At 34.1% G+C, this 21,593-nt stretch overlaps 1 protein-coding gene across 3 annotated transcripts; it reads left to right on the top strand.

Moving 5' to 3' along the window:
• Positions 1–4,492: 4,492 nt before the first annotated feature.
• On the top strand, positions 4,493–17,743 carry LOC132705686 (juvenile hormone esterase-like). Of its 3 annotated transcripts, none has more exons than XM_060676458.1 (10): positions 4,493–4,613; positions 6,621–6,752; positions 7,146–7,280; positions 8,530–8,860; positions 8,914–9,116; positions 10,233–10,371; positions 12,682–12,857; positions 15,246–15,375; positions 15,473–15,602; positions 17,545–17,743. In XM_060676458.1, exons 1-10 carry the CDS (start codon positions 4,572–4,574, stop codon positions 17,729–17,731), a joined length of 1,605 nt encoding a protein of 534 aa, XP_060532441.1. In that variant the 5' UTR covers positions 4,493–4,571; the 3' UTR covers positions 17,732–17,743. The 3 variants fall into 3 exon arrangements, 2 of the variants coding, with proteins under 2 accessions (XP_060532441.1, XP_060532440.1); XM_060676457.1 differs by having other exon boundaries at positions 10,233–10,374; XR_009619489.1 differs by lacking the exons at positions 15,473–15,602; positions 17,545–17,743 and adding an exon at positions 13,201–13,471 and having other exon boundaries at positions 10,233–10,374; positions 15,246–15,364.
• The last annotated feature ends 3,850 nt before the right edge of the window (positions 17,744–21,593 follow it).

Genomic DNA, 21,593 nt, shown 5'->3' with positions numbered 1-21,593 from the left:
AAAGCCTGGTTTAACTCATTTCTTTTGGGCAAGTGCGGTTCTGTAATGTTTAATTTAACCCGATATGGTAGTTTTTCTCTTTTTCCAAAACTTCCTTTTCAACTGTCTTCAATGCTTGTTTTCTCTGTTCTCATCTTTTTTACTCAGCATCGTTAAATTCGAAAATATAAACGCGTTGTGGAGAAAACCAACCAAAACTAAATAATTCCCATCACCTCCGAAGATACTTCAAAAAAACTGAAGTTTGTTAATTTATTGTTCTGGTTTTATTTAGAGAGATTTAAAAGAAAATAAGTCCCAGATAGCTTTGACAGATTTTATGTGTGACGTCTCGTTTTGACGAAATCATGAACTTATTTTTGTCATATGGTCAGTGAAAACAACTTCACTATACTGCGAATTCAACGATATACGACACGATATGATTCTACATAGTCTTAATCACAAAAAAGGGGTTCTGTTAAACTTTCAATGTTTTGGTGTATTAGGCGCTGTCAAGATAAACAAAAAAACTGATGATCACCTATAAATTCATTAAACAAACTACTTACAAAAAACTTACTACAATTAAATTATATAGAAAGTCCAAATAAATGACCACTATTTTCCAATCGCAGATAACACCTTGTAATGTTCCAAAAACTGACAAAGACTGAGGGTCAACTGAGAAGACTTGTTCTTGAAGCCTTTCAAGACATTATGGTAAACATAGTTTTCGAAATACCGCAAAAATATGTTCCAAAAATAGAAACTCACATAATAAACCTAAAACGATACTATTTACAAATATTCTGTATTCCGCCAGTTTCGGCTGTTTATAAATTAAACTTGCTGAGGCTTCTTCAGAGTTTGACTGAAACTGATGCATTTATTTGTTAGTCTTGGGTCTATCATGTTTTTTTAGTGTTATTTATGTTTTTCATCCTGTTATCTCAAACGGATCAAAAATGTTGAGAGATTTTCGTTCGATTTTTTGACGTTATATTTCTTTGGAACTTTTGATATGTTATTAGTGATATTTTGAATGTACGCAACTACAATACTGGTAAGTGTGGGATTGCTTTCGGCCTCATTGCCATTGGAAGGTTTTGGTGAAGTGTAGATGGAACACTTAATATCTTTTATGTGGAAATTTTAGAAAGAACATCAGACGTAAGGTGTTTTTATTCTGGAGTCTGCGACAGTTTAAGACTCTGTAAACAAGAGAAAAAAGAGAATTGATAGCCGATGAGCCAATGTTAGGTCTGATTTTCTATCTTTAAGAATAGTGAAAATATCAAAGGGCAAATCACCAGCAGGAAAAAGGAGCCTTGGAAGACCTAGGAAAAGGTAGACCGACGACCTCCCAAATGACTGAATGATAGCAAAGATGTGAAGAAAAACATGCAATCAGGCCCATATGCAGTAGGAAGAAGAAGAAGAATGGGAGATTATTATTAGTTTCAAATTCAATGGTTAAACTTATGTTAGAGTGTATAGAGTTTAAATGGCTTACCCAAACCTCATCCGCTTATAAAATTCTTAGTAAATTTAGTTTTGCTAAAATTCGAGAAGGCCGCAAAAAATATAACAAATCAATAGGACTCTTCGGGTTCCATATCTTGAAAATCCGAGTTCAATATCCCCTCAAACATGAATCACGACAAAGCTCAAAAACTTAGTTTATCTTCTACGTAGAATACATCCAAAAATTTAAAAAAAGAACTGATGTTAACCAGTATAAAGGTAATACTTCGTAAAAACTTTTGATATGTGTTCAGTAATGTAAGGAAGGACAACAGTGGCAAGTATAGGATTGCTTTCGGCCTCAATGCTGTTGGAAGTTTGTGGTGTAAATTATTAGAGGAGGAGCAGATGTAATTTTGGATTCGGTGACTCGGGCCGAGATAGTTTTAAGGTTCTTAAACATGACAGTTGATAACGGATGATTTTTGGACCGGATGGTGATGTGGCAATGCATTAATGTACCGGTCTGTGTGCGTAGGTTTTCAGTATAGAGAATGGCCCAGCTTTAGTTCTGAATTTTCAGTAAGCGCAAGTCGTAAGCTTGCGTTGATTACGTCCCCGCCCTTTGTACACACTATGAATGATTTAGACCAAACTTGAAATAAATGTCGGATTCTAATATATCTCAAATAAAGTTAAGAGTGTTAGGAACAGGGACTTTAGTAAAAGGGATTCTAAGTTGAAACACCAGAGTATCGTTTGAATCTCATGTAATGGTGGTCAATTGTTCCATGAAGTGAAAGGGATTTAATACGAAACTATCAGAATATATTGGATGCTGACAAGGGGTAATCCTGGTTTGTGAATCTGATGAGGCATGATAGATTTTCTCACAGATTCTAATTCAGTAGAAGCCTTAATAACAGATTTAAGGTTGCGTTTCATGCGGATCTTTTGTAAGTTGACGATAGGATTCGTCTATAAGAATATCTTGAATTTTTTTCTGATAGCTGTGTTGATGACCACTGCATTTCCTTCATCTACTTTTAGATTTACATTTACATTTAGAATATTAGATTTAGGACTGTGGTCCTTTCTTACATCACAGACCGCATAACAAAAACTTTTAAAAACTATAACGTTAAAACCAGAATTAGTGCTTGTCCACAAAACCCTCAACACCATCGATCCGTCAAATGGAAAATTCCGTTCGGCATATCAGGAGTTTACAGTATTCCATGCACCTAGAATAAAAGAACTTGATACAGCCTTAAGAGAGCGACAAATAAACTTATCAGCATGTTATTCGATTAAACTTAAATTCGTCCGATATGAAACAATGTTCCTGCCCCTCCTTTAGTTCAGTCCCCCTCACACAGTATATGTGGATTACAAGCATAATTTTTTATTGACATTGGGGTAGTGTAGATTATTTTTTTTTAGATATATCCGCATATTTTATCATCGATGCAGAGGGTAAAAGTTACTCTTCAAATTGTTATTCCTCTCTAGTTTTAATGATGATTTATAACCAATAAAGTATATTACATTTCAGCACATTTAGAATAGGTGAGCTATTTACTAGAAACGCACACATTGACATTAGCTGTGATATAAATAACAACTTGAAGTGGTTAATATATAGTCGGTACGATTTGCGATGGCATAGTCGGTCATAAAACCAAAAGTATTTTACTTGGTTCCACTCGCGTACTAAGATTTTCGAAATTACAGTAGTTTGCACTACAAAACTTCGTCGCATTTTCGAATATGCTTTAGTTGTAATTATTACTTGTCGACTGAGAAATTACAAATAGACACGAAATACCAGGAAAAGTATCAAATGATCAAAGTCGGAAGTTAGATTTAAATGTTCTTGAATATTTCCAAAAAGAAAACGAAAAGTCACTGAGAAGTTTGTCTGTGATGAAGTGCACTGAAATTAAGTTTGGGAACAGTAGTCGGAATAAAAGGATAAATTATCCAACTCTGCCTTTGCTGTACGCAATCAATTGGCTAAATATCATCATCATGGATAAATACTATTAAGACTACTTATGGAATGAGAAGATCAAAACTAGAACGAGAGTTAGTACATCTATCATAAACACAGTTGAAGCTAAAGGCCCAAGATGGTATGGTCTTGCACTGAATGGGAAATGAGAGGTGGCCTAAAGAAATGCAAAACTGAATACCGCCTCAAAGGAGAAAAAGAGAAAGACTCCTGGAAGGATTATAATACCTCCAAGAGAGAAACTTGGAGGACAGGAGAGACTCGAAACCCAGATATGATGTTTTATGAGAACCAAAATAGATATTGTTGTGAAACTTGGTATATAACCATTATCCATCCTGAGGTACAATTTAAAAGTATTCTCGCTTTTGCAATGTGGCCGGTTTTATAAGAAAGTTTTTGTTTTCGAAACAAAATAGTTTTTTTTTAAACCAGCTTCGATAAAGTGTAACACTGGCTTAAAATTGAATTATTCATTTAAAACTTTCATAGGTTCGTACGGAAAACTGCACATACAATACAATCTTTTATACGGGGGACGCCCAAAAAGTGCACTTTGGAAGGACATACCAATAAAAATAAGTCATTTTTTTTAAATGCGTACCTATGTGTTTTTAAATTCATCATTATCGTATCTTAATTCAATTGTTCCAAGAGTCATTGTTCAAACAACTAGAAGTATACAGAAAGCTCTTCAGCTTTACTTGATAAGCGTTGAATGTTTGTTTAAATGATTGAATTGAATGAATGAATCACCGTGATTTCTTTGAAAACTCCTCCGGCATTGTTAGTTGAGTTCTCCATATTTTGCGGCATGTCCACTGTACTCGACCCCCAGTGTACACACCGCGACATACTCTAACCAACAGGTCTTGAGTGGTGAGTAAAGGAGTCAGTTTGCCTTCTGCCTTAACAACTACGTAATATTGCACTTAATTTACTTGAACAGATCACAATTGTACCAATAAGTGGATCTCTCAAATTCAATAAGAAAAATTCTTTCGATTAGATAAAATGTGAGTCACACCGTAGTGAAAATTCAAGGGCACCAGTAAGCACCGGCTTCCTATAAATTAAAATACGCTTTGAATGATGACACAGTAACGCTAAAATGATGTGGGTGATTTTAACTATATTATTTTTTTCATCTGTGGTAAGTAAACCCAAACAATACAATTCGATATGCCAACATCAATATGCGTCATAGTTTGTTGTTTGGATTGACATGAAAAATACTACATTGTTAAACATGGAGATTCACCAAGAATGGGCAATCTATAAACTCAAAAACTGGTCTTAGTTACATTCCATAGGCGTGGGTCCCAGAACTGACAGAGGCAAATGGTTAAAAAGAATCTTTATTTTCATTCGCAGATTTGGAAGAACTAAATGAATATATAGAAGTCATTAGTCAAAATTTTAATATAAATCGCGCTTTGCGATAAAGGGGCAAAATCGCATTTTCTTGCTAGGGACCCTGGTGCTTTGGATACCCATCACACTTCTGAACATAAATTGATTTATTGCATTTTGAAAATTATATTAATAATAATTAATTAATTAATAATAATTATAATAATAACCAATCCCGTATAAGTAAACCAAAGGTTCCGTGGTTGACCCAGTATGTTGGAATATTTATAAGCAGAGAAATACGGCTTCGCGAGGATTGAGAAATACTAGGGATCACAACGATTGCCTTTTATATAGAAACCTAGGGAATTGTACACTATCTCCAATAAAAAAGGAAAATAGGGCATATCTAGATTCACTGTGCAATTTAAATAACTCCAAACAAACTTCAGCTGCTCTAAAAAAAAATATTAACCCAAATAAACACACTACACTTTCAAATAGTTTGAATTAAACGCATCCCACGGTAGTGAAAAAATAAAATATTACCAGCACATTCATTGATAAATATGTCACCCTTATTATTAATTTTTCCATAGTGGTAAACTATTTTCCAGGTAGCTAGAAAATGTCACTTAGAAAACCATTAGCAAAATATTAAAAATTGTTGGCGCAGCAGATAGATATTTTTGATGTTTTCAACCGAAAGTACTACAGTGCCCTGATAAATGCCATTGATGATATTGTCAGGACAACTGACAAGAAACTAATAAGCGCCCTAATAATAGTTTTGAATTTTCCGAAGGCATTCGATATAGCGAATCAGATATTATTGATCTCCAACCTAAATCTTTATAGTTTTTTAATCTAATTCTGATTAAATCTGATCATTCAAATCGATATGAAAAGATATATTCTGAGGACAGATGTTCCAAGGAAATACAAATTGATTTTGATTTGCCCTTCCGACATTTTAAAATATATAGATTATCGCGAGGTTGTCTTGTTGCAGAGATCCTTTACATTCAACGCGATTCGCTTGTCCAGTTTTATTACACAAGAATTTATTGACTTAATTTTAAGTGCATTTAAAAAATGTACAAAAGCAATAGACATACAATTTTAATGAAATTTGTGTGCCTGAACCCCTGAGCGTGATATTAGAATGTCATATTGCTTTTTCGAATTCCTTATCTTCATTACTTTGTCTACTGAGTGTTTTTTTTCTTTTCCCTTCTAATTTTACAGGTATTTTCCATAGTTTTAGAAATTAATCATTTGTATAAATATTGTTTGCTCAATTTATTAACTACATTAAGAGTTCTATAATAGTGGTTTAATAGAGTAGCTATTGAAAACTAGACTTTGTCACTGTTAAACTCTCTGGTTACTTGACCTTCACATAAAATGCTGTTAATAGATATGCTGTATTTTTTTAATAAATGCAGTTTATTATTATTATTATTAAGCTCTCGAAATAGTGCTATGTTGTGATATCCTGTTTTTTTATACTCCATTTTGTTTATAGATCCATAAAAAAATCTGAAATTGAGAGATCGGAAGATGTTTTTGAAAAAGTAAAAAAGAACAAAATACTGTCCAATAACAACAAACAAAGTACCGTCCGATAACTTTTTGACTTGCCCCCGTATATTAATTTCGAAATGGAACCAGCGGTACTATAGAAACTTTCTTCATTAATGGGAGAATTGAAAATAAAATTAAACTTTGGACTACCTCTATATATTCTAGCCGGTATATGGCCTTTTCCCATTTCGTACTAGTCGCTAGTGTCGGAATTTCATAGTTTGCAGATCTCTCAATCGACTTGCCCGATGGTAAAGTTCGGGGTCACGAGATTCAGTCGCAAAATGGTAGCATATACGCTTTCCAGGGAATTCCGTATGCTACCCCTCCATTAGGAAATCTGAGATTCCAGGTAAAGATTTAATAAAAATAGTTGTAGTCGTAATCTGCGTTATGTGGGCCCAAGTAAACTGGTTTAATAAGAGAATAAAGATAGTGAATTTCCGAAGAAAGATATAAACATGATAAGAGTGAACATAAAAAATTAATAATAAATTTTCCAACAAAAACTTACTATCAGTACAAAAAGTTAGATAATAAAAAATAAAACTTCCTGGTCTGTTGTGTCTGAAATAAAATACTTTTTAAATATATTATCGCTGTTACTGTTATCAAAATTGAAGAGAGAACGTCTCCAAGACTGCAATGACGATTTGAACAGTTCATCTGACTAGTCCATAATTCCATTCCATAATATAGAAGAAACTATTTTTTTACTCCATTCCTTCCATACATTTATTTTTAGAGTCCGTTACCGCCGCAGCCCTGGAACGACATCCTGGAGGCCAACCAAACCAGAGAAAGTTGCATAGAATTACTACCTTTCACGTCGCAGAGTGAAGACTGTCTGTATGTGAATGTTTATACACCCGCGCGACAGGTAAATATTTGAAGATTCACGAGAAAGAAAATGTTTGCAAATAAACCGGTCGTACCTCAAAAATTGCAGCCCGTACCGCACTGACCCTTTTGAGCTGCATAGCTGTAAATTGTTTTTTTCAGAATCACAGTTTCAATCCGTGGGTATAGTTAACTTGGGAGTGCAACCATACAAAAATTGATTAAGTTTTTGAAAATATCGTATAAACCCTATTTTTGAGGCAAGATTACAAAAATTTTGTACCGACTTTAACTTTTGGGAAAAAACAGCCAAATACAAAGGTTGTTCCAAAATAGTAAGCTATTTGCAAGATGTATACAGAGTACTGCAGAAATTGCCACAGATAAAATTTATATATATTTTTAACAAAACGCCCTGTATATTATACGCTTAAGAAAATCCCCAAAAAAATCTGCACATTTCTAGTATACACCAAATCCGATAGTTTTTGAGTTATATGCGCTTTTAACATAAAAGCAACATTCAAGAATAAAATAATATAATAATTTATTTCTTAGTTCGTCACCAAAGAACAAAACGGTTCTTTACTGTGACTATCTATTGAAAATTGAATATGACGTTTATCCAAAACAATACATATACCCCAGGTATATGAATTTAAATGATACTCGGCAGGATATGCTCAACTCTTTTGCACTGTATTTTCAAACAGGGGTTCTTTCAACAATTTTAATGGTACATCTGAAAATATAATCATAATCAAACAAAGAATTAAGAAAGCTCTTAAAATAATTAAACCTAAATATATAATGGCTCCAGATTCCAGACTGTCCTTTGTTTTTTTTTCTAAGCCGCTTGCAGTAACTCAAGGCTTGACACTGGGGTCATTATTATTCAACATTTTCATTAATAACGTAGGTAAACATCTTAATGTTAGTTTTCTATTGTATGCAATGCAGTGTCTTTTCCCACTATAGGTGTCGCTCTTAAATATTTTATTTTTTATAAAAATCTCTCTCGTTTTAACACTTTGTATGTTTGTTCCTCGTGACAATAGGGTACTGCCAGATCCCTCAAAAAGCAATGGATTTATCAGGTCGAAGTTACAGTATGCATTAGGAGTTTGGTCTCCTGGCTCCAATTGTCATATTAGTAGCCAACAATCACAAAAAATAGATACACTGCACACGTTAGAGGCACTTTATTTTCTATTATCTTTTTCTCTCTTTCCTTTCATCTTGAAAAGAGACTTTAATGAAATTTTGTTCTTGTTTTGTGTTTCTTGCAGATAACTGAATCCTTACCCGTTCTCGTTTGGATTTACGGTGGCGGATTGATAACGGGTTCCGGTTCATATGAACAATACGGCCCAGATGCACTCGTCAAAGAAGATATAATAGTGGTAACGTTCAACTACAGAATAGCATTGTTCGGGTTCCTTTCAACCGGGGATGATGCTATCCTTGGCAACGCTGGACTGAAAGACCAATTGCAATTGCTCAAATGGGTTAAGTCCAATATAGCTTACTTTGGCGGAGATCCGGATAAAGTCACCATTAGCGGTCAAAGTGCCGGAGGAATATCCGTAGGAGTACATGTAGTCAATTCGAAGGCAGCTGGTAAAAAGTTTAGAAATGTATAATTTCAAGTATCTAATGTATTTTATTTTAAGGGCTATTCAGGGGTGCTATTTGCCAAAGCGGATGCTCGTTGACGAGGTTAGATATAACAAGCCAAAAGGACCCGAGAAAAGTCGCCTACGACCTAGCAAAAATTGTCAACCCATCGGTTTCTGATAGTAACACCACGTCAGAAATAAAAGATCTTCTTCAAAGTGTGGACGTTGAGGTTCTAAGGGCCAATATGGGTACTCCAGTAAGTATGCTGATGTCAGGTAACCAGCAGAGATAAAAAATAGAAAGTTTGCGCTGTTTTCTTTTAATTTTTTTTTTTACAGTTGCAAATAGCATATTATTTCCGATTTTTAACAAACAACAAATGAAAAAATCTTCTGAAGTTGGAAATAAAAATACCATACAACGAAAAACAAAAAAAAAAACAAAGAAAAAACAACAACAAATCCAATCCAATCTCATCCACGAAATCTTGAGTACGCGTGTATATGAAAGCTAATTTTATTATTAAGCTACTGGGTACACCTATTCAATATCAAATAGATTTTCAATCTTTGGAAAATATTATCCATTTCAAAAGTCTCATCTTGGTCCTTTTGATCAGCATAAATTTTTTAAATTATGATTATGATAAATCTTCATTTATCAATATTTGTGCCTTATTGCTAGTCAGCGGAAAAAATTAAAGGTACAGTTGTGTATCTTCTGGTTAAAGGTGTACCCGGAATCCAATTTTGGGCACTTTCATGGGGTATCTTGCTTATTTTTTATGATTCAAAGTTGCGGTTTACGCGACACTGTGCTACTTTTTTGTGAAATTAAAGATCCGGTCATCAAAATTATCATGGGCGTCTTGGTTTTTGAGATATATGGTGAAATCCAAAACCATCGATATCATTATCATCGATATCCATCACCCGTTTAAAAAACGTTCTTAGAGGATATTTTCCGTAGAATCCAGGGGCATAGTTTGTTTTTTACTTGCTTTAACGAAACACTCTGTATGTTATATATGTATGTATATTATGAAATATGCATTAGTATAAAGTTGTTCAAAAATTAAACTCAAATTTTGTTTTTTTATTAGTGTGAAAACTAGTATTTTCCTAGAAAAATAAAATATTGGAAAAACTATTATTATTAATAAAAAAGATGAAATTTAAAGATAAGATAAATATTTTTTAAAAATGTAGTAAAAATGTGTTTAAGTCACCCTGTACACTTTAAAATGACTTTAAATTGTGCCTTTTAACAATCAATACAACTTTTGTATTTATCATTTTCTCATAACTTTTGGAACGAATGAAATGAACTTTGCTCCGTGGTTGGCTCACCAAGTACAATATGTTATTTACAGACAGGCGTAGTACTTGAACCGGACGTAGAAGGGGCCTACGTGACGGAACTCAGTTTTACCCAGCTTGAATCTGGAAATTTTAACCGGGTACCACTTATACTCGGTTTTGTCTCCGAAGAATCTCTGGCGTTTCAAATAAGTTGTAAGTAGCGCAACTCACAAGGTTTACTGGCTAGTCTTATCACCCTAGGATGGCCGCATTGGGCTAAATCATAAAGGAATCAATACAGGATGTTGGGTCTCATTTTTTTTATGGTAGTAGTGGAAAATAGGAAAAAGTACATCGAAAACCTATTTAAAGATAACAGAGCAGACATGTCAAAATTAAAGGCAGAGACAGGGCCATCAATTCTAAAATCTGAAGTGGAAAAAGCTATAAATCAAGGCAAAACAATAAGGCAAGTGGACCAGATCAAATACCAGACATACGATATCCCACGAGACTGGCTAAAATTTGTATGTTCGGATCATAAGCTTATCAGTTTAATAAGTCATGTGCTTAAGCAACTTCTGCACATTCTACAAAAAAGAATTAGCAACAAATGCGAGCAAAATATGAATTCGGAGCAATTTGGTTTCGAAAGATGCATGGGAACTAGGGAAGTACTATTTACCACGGACGCGCTTCTGCAGCGCTTTCGGAAGGTGAGAAAGTCTGTTTACTCGCGCTTTGTCGATTTTGGAAAAGTTTTCGTCCGCATTCAGCAAAATAAACCGAGATCAACCCTACAGAACGTCCGACATTAGGCTAATTTCGTATCTGTTCTGAAACCAAACAGCTACCATTACCGTGGACGGCAGTGAATTGAATCTTAAGGCTAAGTGGTCAAAAAGTAAATGTAATTGGTGGAGAAACAGTTATTCTAGCAGAAAATCTCGTAGACCTGCAAAACTTAGTAAACAGAGTCAATGAAGCTTATAAGAACTAGAGGCTATCTATTTACATCAATAGAACTAAATATATGATTGTGAGTAAAGTAGATGTTGACGAGATCCTATTACTTTTAAACGGACAACCGTTGGAAAGTGACAAAGGTTAAATATCTCGTCTGCTCCATTGATACAAATATATAAATCCTTCATATACCGCATAGAACAAGTAAGAAATGCATTTCAGGAGTTCAGATGGTTGCTCTACACTAAATATCAAAACAAGAGAAAAGTTTGTAAAATTTGGCCGATTATTATGTATGGATGCGAAACTTGGACGCCTAATAAAGAAATGTTCAATAAGATCGAGGCATTTGAAATGTTGATATACAGGAGAATGCTTACAATATCTTGGACCATGAGAACCAGAAATGAAGAAGTCCATTGAAGGATGGGACACGGCAGACTATTTCTGAATATATGACTTTCTTCGATTTATCCTTAATGGAAATATAAAAGGAAAAAAGTGGCGTAAGAGGCTTTCATGGCTAAGAAACTTGAGACAATGAACAGGCGTTAACGCAGATGAGTTACTTTATGTAGCACAAGATCGAGAAAGATATAGAGATATCGTGAACATGGCAGTCGTCAACGTTCAATAGGGACATGACAATAAACTGCAATTTTTTTTATCATAATATCAGGTTATCGAAACTGTCTGCAACCTACGCAATTTACCACTAAAACTCTATAAAAACAAACGTATTTGCAATAGTGTGAAAAAAATTCACCTTCAAACAACAAAAAAATGTAAACTGCGAATCTGAAACCTTGAACCTTCCAAACTTTGGTAGTCTCATTCCCGCTGCAAAAGCGACTATAAAGCAGTACTTGTGGCTCCGTTATCAGTTTTTGTGTTTGTTTCTGTGGACGAAGACGCAACTGTAAGGCTACTGTAATACTTCTTACAAAACTTCTGGATTCCTCCTGCGTCCGTTTTTGCTGAGTCGAAATTGCTGACGTTTCGCCAATCATCCTGTTGGCTTCTTCAGAGCTTGACTGAAACTGGCTCGTATTAGTATTGGTAAATATAAATATTGACTCCATCAGCACCTCTGTATATAGGAGACCTACACCAGGGAGTATTTAAATTTTGAGTCTAACCATAGATACCAAAACAAAGCCCGAACCACTGACTGATCTTTGATCACCCTGTGATTGCGGAGAAATAAAAGGAGCCTTAAACGTTAAAATTGAAGAACATGAGAAACACACAATGAGGTGAAATCCAAAGGTCAGGAATTGCGGAAAAGTTACGAACTAAACAACGCAAGCTCGGGGATTCGCATTGGAAGTATTCAATAAAACATATAGAAACATGTTTAGATGGCATAATCTTCAAAAATCATTGTATACCATTTTCAACCAATCGTAAAGGATGTTTTTTCCAGGCAAATTTTACTTTAGAAGTAACCGCTAGAGGAATCATTCAATTAATTTCTCGTTCTTAATCCCTAGAATCTGCCGTCGATCGTGATGAATGAAAATAAATGTAAAATCTGGTAAATGTTTGTTGCAGTCCTGCCGGCTCTAATGCTTCAAGGACTTCAATACGACACGAATGTAACACAATTGTTGCCCTCTGATTTCTTGCCTCAAGAAAACGTCAGTACCAAAGAAGTTGGTAACCTTATCAAGGAAGCATACGTCGGTAAAGATGGCTACTTCTTTTTAAATCCGGCCAAAGTTTTACAAGTAAATAGCGGAGTGCCAATTCATCTTGATTTCTGTGAGGGAGTAAAGTAGCTGTTTCATAGAGAGTTGTGATAGTTTCTGGGGATCATTAATTTGAGTTCTTAGTACTCCTAATAAGCTGCTTTCTGGTAGCTGGTTATAAGATGAATTGGAGTTTCCCGTTCATCTAAACACAGTCTGCATATGGATATTTGATCAGTTCCTTATGAACTTGGTCACAGACTTACGGGAACTTTCTCCACTTTGTGAAAAATCGAAGCGTATGCTGTCCTCATCCACCTCTATGATATGAAGTTTCCTCCTTAGGTGGCAATATCCCATGATGTTTCCTATCTGCCTTTAGAACCCTCGACTGCATGAGTTCCGGCAAACTCTTCCAATGCAGAGAAAACTACCTCCCAAGCTATATCCCATGATCGGGATACTGTTACCGCAGACCTGAAGCACCTTGTCCTCAAGACCCGGTTGTCAATCAAGCACTCAGAGCGAGATTTTATTTACTCCTTTGGAATAATTTGAGATTAGATAAATATAAAAGCCTTGAGGAAAAGGATATATGGGCGATTCGTAGTAGGAAGCGCATTGACTTCTGGCCTGATCAGTTCATGGGGTTGGTGAGTACTCTCTAGACCTTGTGCTTCTGTTGTTCCCAAAACTAACAGCCTCTCCTTTTTCTGACTGCTGCTTTAATCACCCACTTTTCAGTTTCATTTAGGAAGATAAAATAAATCAAAGATTGAAATAGTTTCATTTTGGTGGGTTTGGAAATTGATCTGTTATTCCAGACCCTGGGTGGTAGACTTTTAGTCAATTCTATTCTCATGAAATGGTCAGCGACATGAAATCTTTGCAGAGCATCTATCAATTGCAAAGTGTTGGAACGGTCGACTTCCCCTTCTGGCGCACATTGTATCGTCTGCATATCTTAGATTTGTAATCTTTTTTCCTGCAATTCCTTCCTCAATATATGTTCGTTCTCCATAGATGTTGAAGAGATCTGCAGAGAGGATGTATCCTTGCGGAATGCGCATGCCGTTCTTGAATAATGGTTTTCTACTCTAACCTTGGCCATGTTGTTGACGTACAGATTTCATATGAGTGCAATTAGGTGTTTAGACAATGCCATCTCTCGAAATACTCTCCACAGTATTCTCCAATCAACACAGTCAAGTGCCTTTTGGTATTCCAAGCAGCAGTTGACCATTGGAATAATTAATTCTATGCATTTCTCTATGCGTTTTCTTATATTAGCAATCTGTTGTCTGGTGCCTTTGCCCTTCATAAAACCTGCCTATTCATGGAGGATCGGTTGATTTATATAGGTTCCTGATCGTAGTTTAATAACGCGAAGTAGAATCTTACCTGGATGCGATCTTTACTGACCATACTTCCAAATTATAGAGATGGGTTAAAATTTTGATGCCATGTCGACCCGAAATGTGCAATAGTTCTTATATGCTATTGCTTCTTCTAAATCTACCTGAATAATGTCTGATTGGTGCAATATTTCATTTATGTTGTGCAATATTTTTGGCACACGTTGCTTCTTTGTCCTAGTTCAGATTGAATAGCATGATTCCGTGATTTGAATTTCTTTGGCCTTTTGAAACAGGTCTTTAATTTCATTTCTGTGCGAGTGTGATCTCTTCTGGATGTCTTTAGATAGGAATCTATAGGTCGCTTCATCAAGCGAGTCTATTTTTAATTGCTTTCCTTTGCTCAATAATTTGCCATGTCTGATCCAATGTTCCAGCCTTCTTAGTCGGTAGCACTGCTTAGCAGTTTCCCGACCCTCCCTAAGACTTCTCCACCAATTCTAAAACTGGTTTAATCCTGTCTCTGAGAGTTTCTGCGTTTGTTAACCTCTTATGTCTGGGAGAGTCTGTGGCTATTCTTAAATCTGATTCGAAAATCCATTACTAGTTGGTGGCCACAGTCACAGTTCTCACCGCGGAAGCTTTCAGCATTACTCACAGAAGTTTTCCATCTTTTATTAATTAAGATTAAATCTATTTAATTTCTATATTCATCACCACGCGACTCCCATGTGTGGAGTTTGCGCGGATGATGCTTGAAAAACGTATTTATTTTCGAGAATCTCCTCCGCAAACAGAAGTCCATCAGCTTGTCACCACTTTCATTTCTCTCACCCAGTCCATAACCCCCAACGAGCTGTCTCATGTGGTAGTCCATGTACACCTATTAAATATATTTGATTACCTTAGGTTCCATTTTTGGGACTAAAAAGATAAAAGGATGTAAGGGATCAGAAGAAAGTATGTTTTTGAAAATACTCAGCATCGATGTTTCTCTATGATTATCTGCTGAGCTTGCCACCCTGTATTTTAATGTATCGGTTTCACTGCGTGATGCTATTCAATTTTTCAGTTCGCCAGTGACAATATGTTTGTAAGATCAATACTGAAGCAAGCGGAAGTGCAATCAAATTTTACTCCAGTGTACTTGTACCAATTCTCCTATTACGGCACCATGAGTCAAAGCCGTCCAGTGATAGAAGGTAAAAATAAATGTTCATCTCGAATTGTGCAAATATTTGGAAAGTCCATAATACTGCGAACTCTATAAGAATTAAACGGTCTGTTTTGAATTTATAGGTGCTGGAAAAGTAGCACATGCAGACGAATTAGCGTACCTTTTTAATACCGAAAAGTGGTTGAAAACTGACGCAGATTTTCTAGCAAGCAAAAGGTTCGTCAGACTTTGGACAAACTTTGCTAAAACTTTGTAAGTATCGAAACGCATATTAAAACCTTGTTACGATAAATTTTTCCAATTTTAAAGTTAAACTAAAATTTGATTTAAAATTATTTTTTATATAAACATAGTGTTTTAAATCAAATGCGAAAAATTTAAGGAGGTGATTCATTGTTGAAAATAAAGGGTAGTTTGTTTAACATACTTTGGATCAAATATTTGGCTTTGTGCCGAAAATTTATTTGCTACTCCTTATTTTAGCGAAAGAAAGAAATCACTCCCTTAATTTCTGAGCATTGGTTCTGAAACCAATAACTTATAAAGTAAATGGAGTGTATGGTCAAACTTGAATAGACCGTGATAAATTTCAAAATTTCAATATTAATAATTAATATTAAAAAAAAGTAATTTAATTTAGGCTTCGTCTAAAGTGTTATGTTCACTGCATATATTTGCCTGTGACTCGCAAAAATTACATTAAACAATAATAACAATAACAATAAACAAAAATAATTTGTAAAGTGAAGTAACATATCTACAGGGTGGCCCGTATATTAAGGGATGAACCTGTAAGAAATATAAAAAAAATTGTTTGGATTCATGTTTACTTTGTATTTTCGTGGACAAGTATCAACTTTCGTACTATATATAAAAGGACTTGTGTAATAAATAATTTTCGAATTGCTTTCTGTGTCTGACATATTTTGAACTTTATGTCAAAATTGACATTACAAATCTAAGTGTATCTATCGATTTCTCCTTTAGAAATCTATTCTTTTATTTTTGGGATTGATTTCTCTATAAAATAAGATCTTACCTTATCGGAAAATACATCAAAAATGAATTATAAGCTTTAATTTTGTTTTTCAGGAATAAATCAGAATTTCTGAGAAACAAGTTCAAATTTGCTACATTGTTACATGGTTCTCTCAGAAATTCTAACTTGTTTTTCACAAATCCTGACTTATTCTTAAAAAAATTGAATAAGTTAACTAAAATCTTAATTTTATTTTAAATAGACTTTATAAAAGTCGTTTTGCGTTTATAGAAAAAAGTGACTTCGTTTATGGTTTAGTTGAAAAAGTTGTGGATTTCGAAATATTGGTCAGTATTTATTCTTATGGTTATTTTAATACAAAAAAAGATCTCAAATTTATAAAACATTTCTCTAAAAAAAAGCAACTATTTCAATAAAAGAGTTTATTTGCAATATTCAGAAAAAAATATATTAAAGTAAGTTTTGTTTTATAAAAATACAAACACTTTTATAACATGTAATATTTTGTTATAACTGTCTTTATTTCTTCTTTAATTTTATTTAATTATTTCTTGATATTTTTCAGCAAATTTTGTTGGTAAAATTTGTTTTCATTTTGGACATTAAAATGTTTGAAAATTTTAGGTTTATTACTTAATTATGACGGATGATTTATACAATTTTGGAAAAATGGAAAAATGTTTTATGGCCAATATTTAGAGATATGCAACTCTTAGAAATAGAAAACGAAATCACTAGTTCTTCAAATTCCAAGTACGATTAAATTGTTTATCTAGTGCGTTGCTATTTGTAACAGATGATTTATAACGACTTTTTATTTAAATTTTTCATGTTTTCTTCTGTCCATGCCGTATTTGTGTATGTATAAGATGTATAAAAAAACCTTGAGAAATAGATATAGTTCATAAGGCTTAGTAATAGGCTATTAAATATATAAAACCATGTTGACACCTCCACAGCTCAACTGAAACTAGTAGACAGGATGAAACGTCAGCAAGTTCGATTTATCAAGAACCGACGCAGGAGGAATCCAGAAGATTTATAAATTGTACCTTGTGCATACATTGCAATTTAATATAAAGAATAAGTGAATCCAAACAAGTTTGACATAAATCCATTGGTCTATTTTCCGAATATTTCTGATATTCCATTCATTGTAAACAACCTTGTGCAAATATATCTATTTTTTTTAAGGAATCCCACACCTGATGAGACAGATCCAGTGCTGAATATAACATGGCCACAAGTCACACCTGCTAATGCTCAGTACATTGATATTGACGATACGCTTCAAATAAAATCCAACATTAAGGCTCAGGAATCCACGATGTGGGATAACGTCTTCTACAATTACGGACGCCAGCCTTTTACTGGATTTTAAAAACTTGTAAATTCCAGGAAACAAATAAAGAATTATTTTCAAATAGTAGGATATATAACTAATTTCTCGAGTCTCCGTCACCCGGGACAATACATCGACAGCTGGAAAAAAATTACTGTATCTACATAGAGCATTTCAAAAATTGAAATAGTTCAGAAAACGAAGTTATCTTTTCGATTGCTTCTCACTTACTTTTTAAGTAAAAAACTTTCCACTATGTAAAATACATTCATGGCAATGTTCTGTGCTTTCCCTATTTTGGTATAATTCATCATAGGCGAACATGCAAAACGTATTTTTTTCCAGTAAAACCAAAAGATTCTTTGTTAGATTAATGAAATAATATTGCTAACGCTATCGTATTGATCAAAGGGAAGGCAATTTTTAGTATCTATGATATCTTCGGGACGTTCTTGTGTATCTTGTTTTGTATAGTATTTATATAGTGTATAGAAATTAGCTTTCATATGTCGTGGATAAAGAGCTATCGGACGTTTAATTGGGATGGCACCAATTTGTTTCGTACAATCTGTTCGAAAATTGTTAGTAAAAACCGCATATTCAAATATTCTATTTGGTAGAAGTAGGAAAGACTTCTTTAAGTCGTTGTTTTTTAAATTTAAACTCAAATTAATTATTGCTTGTTACAAATTAAAAATCAGTAAAACACCGACTCAAATGGCAAAAATTGGAAACAGGGGAACCTTTCCAGCCAAAATTCATTTCATCTAGCATCATCGAATATTGTTGCAATAAAGAAAAAATATAAAAGAAAAATATTTTATTTGTGATATGCAAAATCTGAAAATAACTGCCCTTGAATGACAGGTGTGTGAAAAAAGTCAAAAATTAATGTTGTCGCCTTCAAAGCAATCTCCCAGATATAATACACTTGTACCAACGTTTTTTCCAATCCTCGAAGCAACTTCTGGTAAGGCACTAGATTCCATTTGCAAGTTGCTACTATCTGAATGTATCAATGGTTATAATCACAAATAATATTATAATATAGATTATAATATAGATTAAAGTAGAAAGAAATAGTTCTGGCCTAATTTAAAATAACATATTTCATATAATTAAAATGTATATCGAAATTTTTTACATATATTCCTAAAATTTTATTCATTTAAATGCGCATATATATGCTCAGAGAAAAATTCAAATTCTTCTGCGTTTGCGCTCTCCATGCAATTCGATTTCATCGATTTTCGAAAGTGTCTACTCTCCTATAAAAATTTCATATCTTGTTCACCGTAGATCCTATGGGGTCGCCGTTGGTACAGAAATGATCACCGTCGAAAAAATGTTTTTTTGTCTGTCCGTTTTCCGTTCTAGGTTCTCGTCTTTTGGTTTTTCCTGAATAAGTTTCGAACCGTTGGAGCTGGAAAATTAAAACTTGCCTTCTTTTTAACCCTCCATGAGGCACATAAGTTTATTATAAATGGCCCTGATCCGAGGTCGGAATCCATCTTTTTTCCGCGATTTTCGACTGTTTTTTGGACATTGCTATGAAACACCCATCAGTGTCCGAAATTTGAAGCAATCGACTTCATATTTGGTATATATATGCAGCTTTATCCCGTGACGGAACCTTTTTAAAATGGGCGGGCTGGGGGGTCGACAAGTATTCTAAAAAAAAATATAAATCGCGTGTGCAAGGGACTACAAAAGACATCATTCAAAACCCATTTACGAGACCAAAAAAACTTTTAATTTGACAATTTTTCAAATATATACAGGGAGCGCCGCAAATTCAAGAAAAAAAACTGGACAATGGGTTCCCCTATTATTGAAAATTAGTTATAACTGAAAGACTACGATTCAAATCTCACTTTCTTTTATATTGCGATATAGCCCGAACAGACGGCAAAAACTTTTGTATTTAAGGTTTTCACCTATTGTACAAGGTGTGCCCAATATTCCATTCTAAATGACAAATGTGTTAAGCGTCCTAAATTTGTATATGTCAACTTCAAATTTCGCAGAGGAGGTAAAAGTCCGTGTCCACATTTAAACGGTAGAAATTGGGTGCAAACAAATTTTACCAAGTATTTTTTAAGAATTTTTGGTAATTTTAGCTTCCAGAAAAATATGTTTTCCTCCATAATCGTCCACCCGATTGGCAAACTTCTTTAACCAGCAGATGCGGAATAACATTTATTTCAGGCAAAAATCTAAAAGACCTAGAAAATTGTTCTTTTACAGAGTAAATTATTAGCCGCAAATTAAAAATCATAAAACATATGGCTAATTGGTTCAAATAGGCCGCATCAAGAGCTACAGTTTTTGTATTTACGGTTTTTGTCTATCACATACGCTGCTCGTAATATTTGAAAAAATCCATTTTGAAATCGCTATTTCGAGGGATGACAAGACGCGATGACGTCATTGATTATTATGGCGCACAGCATGGTTTCAGAAAAAACTTATTTTCTCGATCCAGGGCTATAACCTCTACTTCGTACATTGTTTGAATCATATACAGGGTGTGTCATTTATGGGCAAAAAATCTAAAAGTTCCAAAAAATTTCCGTTTTTATGGGTTAATTATTGGCGATAATTGATTAACTGCCAGAGATGAGATGATTTGATTTGAACAGTATCGTAAGCTGTGTCGAAAGAGAAATTCAGTTTTCGCCTATAATACACGGTCTAATGTAATGTAAAATGTAAAAAATGTAATTTTCAATCGCAATTACCAGTACAAATTTTAATATTTATCGAAGTTTGCTGTAATTAATAATTAATAATAAATCGAACTTGCTGACGATTGGCCTATCATCCTGATGACTTCTTCAGAGCTTAACTGAAACTGACTTGCACTCTCTCGCTTGTTTGAGGATGACGGAGCTAAATGAGGGAGATCAACAGGGCCTCGAATGACGGAGTCCCGTATTGGTTAGGTTAGGTAAAAACCTGAGTCCCGGTTAAGATTGTTCTTGGGTAGAAGAATTAATTACATGCATCGAATAAGATTGCATGGTTGCGTTCGGCCACTATTGATGAGTTTGTTTTGTCGTAGCTTTAAGGCTGGTTCATGTTCTTTGAGCCTAGTTAATATATTTCCCCCGTATTCTCCAATGGACTCTTTGCATCATATGTATGGAATGCTGTTCTGGTATCTTAAACGGAAGTGGAAAATTTGATTTTAAAGAATAGATGCAAGGTGTTTTAATTCTGGGAGTTGCCACGTTGCCACAACGAGATAACGTTTTACATGGAGAAATATGTCATAACGCTTGTTTCATATTCGCAGACGCTCACTGGGTAAATATGGCAACGCTGCGGATTCTTTCTTTTACAGCCATCTGCGTGTTTTCGATGATGTATTTTGAAGCAAAACCAAGCAACACAATAGTGAGGTTATGAAATCGTGGTATACTTTATTATAAAAATAAAATCTAAACAAAAAATTGCTTTTACCATACCGAATATCCAAGGGCAACAGTAATCACCCACTTCAATGGTGAGTAATTTGATGATTCGTTCTAATGTTTATGAAATATTAAACATTTTGGAAAATTTTGGCAGCCTTTTGCAAATATGTTTCTAGTTTTTTAGTATAATATAATTTTTAATATAATTTAGCAATAATATGTGTACAAAAAATCGAGCACTACAGAAGCGACTTTAATAGTCTTATGAGAGCTAATTTAGTCATTTTTTACTTATTTTAATACAAAAACTAATCACATGCTTATACTGAAAAAATGATAATGAGATTTTGTTCTAAAGCCTAACCCTAATAGTCCGATTTTTTTTATTATTATTCAATAAACATCGAGTTTAATACTCTTTCTTCTAGTTATTCGTCCATTTGGATATTTTTCAGCAAATCCAAATGCGTTCCGTTCTTAAC

Source organism: Cylas formicarius, unplaced genomic scaffold (assembly GCF_029955315.1).
Source record: "Cylas formicarius isolate icCylForm1 unplaced genomic scaffold, icCylForm1.1 PGA_scaffold_7__23_contigs__length_41026272, whole genome shotgun sequence".
Classification (NCBI taxonomy): domain Eukaryota; kingdom Metazoa; phylum Arthropoda; class Insecta; order Coleoptera; family Brentidae; genus Cylas; species Cylas formicarius.
Note: the sequence above shows the minus strand (reverse complement) of the source record. Positions and strands in the feature narration are given on the sequence as shown.